The sequence below is a fragment of the Arachis ipaensis genome, chromosome B09 (genome assembly GCF_000816755.2).
Source record: "Arachis ipaensis cultivar K30076 chromosome B09, Araip1.1, whole genome shotgun sequence".
NCBI lineage: Eukaryota > Viridiplantae > Streptophyta > Magnoliopsida > Fabales > Fabaceae > Arachis > Arachis ipaensis.
The window spans coordinates 116,177,098-116,181,076 of NC_029793.2; the positions used below are offsets into that span (position 1 = coordinate 116,177,098).

Consider the following 3,979-nt stretch of genomic DNA (forward strand, 5'->3'; position numbering starts at 1 on the left):
GACTTTTTTTTTTAATTTTTGAAAATTTTAATTATTATTTTTCTATTTTTTTTATTTTCGAATTTTTAAAAAAAACCTCTCTTTAGAACATCTCACGGGGAGCTCTATATACTTTGACATAGAGACCCCTACATTTTCTTTGCTTTGCTCTTTGTTGGTGTAGGCAGGAACAGGAAAAATTCACTATGAATCCACTTGAGATCAGAATACACAACCAAGAAGAACTTTAGGGTCTTATACTGCCCCCACTCTTGACTTATATGGAAGGAGTATTTTTATACCACCTATTGGAGTAGCCAATTTTGAGCTCAACCCACAGTTGATCACTTTAGTGCAGCAAAACTGCCAGTATCATGGACTTCCACAAGAAGAACTCACAGAATTCCTTGCAAACTTCCTGCAGATTTCTGACACAGTGCGAGCCGAAGGAGTATACTAGGATGTCTACAGGCTGCTGCTCTTCCCATTTGTTGTAAAAGGCCAAGCAAAGAGGTGGTTGGATACCCAACTCCAATCGAGCTTGAACACATGGGATAAGCTAGTAGACAAGTTCTTCAACCAATACTTTCCAAAGAAGCTAACCCAGCTCAGGCTAGACATTCAAGACTTCAGACAAAAAGAGAATGAGTCTCTTCATGATACTTGGGGGAGGTACAGAATGATGCTACAAAGATGCCCCAAGGAAATGTTTTTAGAATGGGTAAAACTGGACATTTTTTATTACGGACTCTTAGACAGGGCTAAGATGTCCCTAGATCATTCTGCAGGAGGTTCAATCCACAAGAGAAAGACAATCAAAGAAGCTCAAGAAATCATTAAGACAATCGCCAGCAACCAGCATCTATACTCATCTGGTGAGACTGCAATGAACAGAGAGGTCAAGGCAGTGTACATTAAATCAGACCCTCCAAAACAGAGTGAATCATTGACCCAGTAGCTATACTCCCTCACACAACAATTGCTAAGTTTGTAAGAGGTGTTGCAAGAAACCCATTCCCCCATTAGGAATATAGAGGCACGATTGAACCAGGATAAACAACACTTGTCCAAACGGATAAAAGAAGAGTGCCAAGCCATCCAATTAAGGAGTGAAAGGACACTGAATACCCAATCTCAGAACAGTAAAAAGCAGGGGAAAGAGAAAACGTCAGAAGGTGGCAACACAGCCTCCCAAGACACTACAAAGGGCGCTGAACGCCCAGAGGGGGAGAACCCTGGCATTCAATGCCCAGCAGGGGTCAACAAAGGCGTCCAATGCCCAGAAGGGGGCAGTGCTGGGTTCAATGCCAGGAAAGGGCCAGCATGGGCGTTGAACGCCCAGATGGGGGAGGCTAGGCATGTGCAAGTTCAGGGAACACCCCTCCTAGGCAAGCTGGTAATCCTCCCTCAGGCACCATAGACACTCAACCTGTACCACTCAAAACACTTGAGTATAGGACCAAGATGCCATTCCCTCAGAAACTCCGGGAATTAGAAAAGGATAAACAATTTGCCTGGTTTGCAGATTGCCTCAAGACACTGGAGATTAAGATTCCTTTTGCAGAAGTCCTTGAAAAAATACCCTCCTATGCAAAGTTTATGAAGGACATATTAAGCCACAAGAAGGACTGGAGGGAAGTAGAGACAGTCTTCCTTACTGAAGAGTGCAATGTAGTCATCCAGAGGAACCTACCAGAAAAGCTTCAGGACCCTGGAAGCTTCATGATACCTTGCAGCCTTGGAGACACCTGCATAAGGAAGGCTCTATGTGATCTTAGGGCAAACATCAACTTAATACCTTCCTCACTATTAAAGAAACTTTGTCTAATCCGAGAAGTTAAGCCCACTCGTATATGCCTGCAGTTGGCTGACGGTTCGGCCAAGATTCCATTAGGAGTGATTGAAGACATGATTGTGAAAGTTCGACCATTTGCATTCCCTACATATTTCATAGTCCTGGAAATTGAAGAACACAAGGATGTGTCCATTATTCTAGATAGGCCTTTTCTGGCAACAGGAAGAACTCTCATTTATGTGAAAAAAGGGAAAGTGACCTTGAGAGTCAATGAGGACGAGTTCATACTGAATGTCACCAAGGCCATGCAATACCCTGATACCCCAGAGGAATGCATGAGGATTGATATCATCGATTCCCTGATGGAAGAGGTACATACAGTTGAGAGCCTCGAGGAGGAGCTGAATAATATCCTTGAAGATACCAGCCCAGAGAGAGGCATCAGAAGAGTAGGAGGAGACCTTAGAAGCCCCTAAAGCGGAGGATGGACCTCCCAAACACGAGCCCAAGCCAGTTCCATCATCCTTGAAATATGTGTTTCTAGGAGAAGGAGACACTTACCCTATGATCATAAGCTCTTCCTTGAAGCCACAAGAGGAAGAAGCACTGATTCAGGTGCTGAAGACACACAAAACAGCTCCCGACTGGACCATAAGTGACTTAAAGGGAATAGTCTAACCAGATGCATGCACAAGATCAGGCTCGAAGATGATGCCAAACCAGTGGTGCAACCACAAAGGCGACTGAATCCGGCAATGAAGGAAGTAGTGCAGAAAGAAGTTACTAAATTGTGGGAGGTAGGGATTATCTATCCCATCTTAGATAGCCCTTGGGTGAGTCCTGTCCAAGTTGTACCCAAGAAAGGAGGAATGGCAGTGATCCACAATGAGAAGAATGAACTGATTCCCATGAGAACAGTTACAGGGTGGCGTATGTGTATTGATTATAAGAGACTCAACAACACCATAAGATAGGATCATTTCCCCTACCATTCATAGACCAAATGCTGGAAAGACTAGATGGACATGCATTCTACTACTTTCTGGATGGCTATTCAGGCTATAATCAGATTGCAGTAGATCCTCAAGATCAGGAGAAGACAATATTCACATGCCCATATGGCGTGTTTGCTTACAGAAGAATGCCATTCGGCTTCTGTAATGCACCTGCCACCTTCCAAAGGTGTATGCTCTCCATTTTTTCTGACATGGTTGAGAAATTTCTTGAGGTATTAATGGATGACTTCTCTGTCCTCGATGATTCATTTGATTTATGCCTTAACCATCTCGTTTTAGTTCTGAAATGATGCCAAGAAACGAACCTAGTTTTAAACTGGGAAAAATGCCACTTCATGGTGACTGAAGGAATTGTTCTTAGACATCGAATTTCGAACAAGGGCATTGAGGTTGACAGGCCAAGGTGGAAGTCATTGAACGGTTATCACCACCTACTATTGTTAGAGCAATCAGAAGTTTCTTGGAACATGCAGGTTTCTACAAGAGGTTTATAAAAGACTTCTCCAAAATTGCAAAACCCTTGTGTAATCTCTTAGCTACTAACACTCCATTTATTTTTAACACGGAGTGCCTGCATGCCTTTGAAACTTTGAAAGCAAAGCTTATCTCTGCACTTGTCATTTCTGCACCCAACTGGGACCTACCATTTGAACTGATGTGTGATGCTAGAGATCATGCAATTGGTGCAGACCTGGGACATATAAATGATAAGCTCTTACATGTCATCTATTATGTTAGTCATGTTTTAAAGGACGCATAAAGAAACTACACCACTACAGAAAAGGAGTTACTTGCAGTGGTTTACGCCATTGACAAGTTTAGATCCTATTTAATAGGCTCTAAGGTCATTATCTATACTAACCATGCTGCTCTCAAGTACCTTCTTTCTAAGCAGGACTCTAAACCAAGATTGATAAAATGGGTATTACTCCTGCAAGAATTTGACATAGAGATCAGAGACAAGAAAGGATCGGAAAACTAGGTGGCTGACTACTTGTCCTGACTTGAACCCGCAGTAGGGACGTCTCCTCCTACTACTAAGATATCCGAGACCTTTTCAGATGAACAACTCTTTATAATACGCAAAGAACATTGGTTTGCTGACATTGCAAATTACAAAGCTATAAGGTTCATCCCCAAGGAATACAGTAGACAGCAAGTTCGAAAACTCATCCATGATGCTAAGTAC

The 3,979-nt window shown here is 42.6% G+C and overlaps 1 protein-coding gene across 1 annotated transcript; it reads left to right on the forward strand.

Annotated features, from left to right (window-relative positions):
- LOC107615839 lies at positions 1,444-2,250 on the forward strand. Its single transcript, XM_016317861.1, has one exon. The coding sequence runs from the start codon at positions 1,444-1,446 to the stop codon at positions 2,248-2,250; it is 807 nt and encodes a 268-aa protein (XP_016173347.1).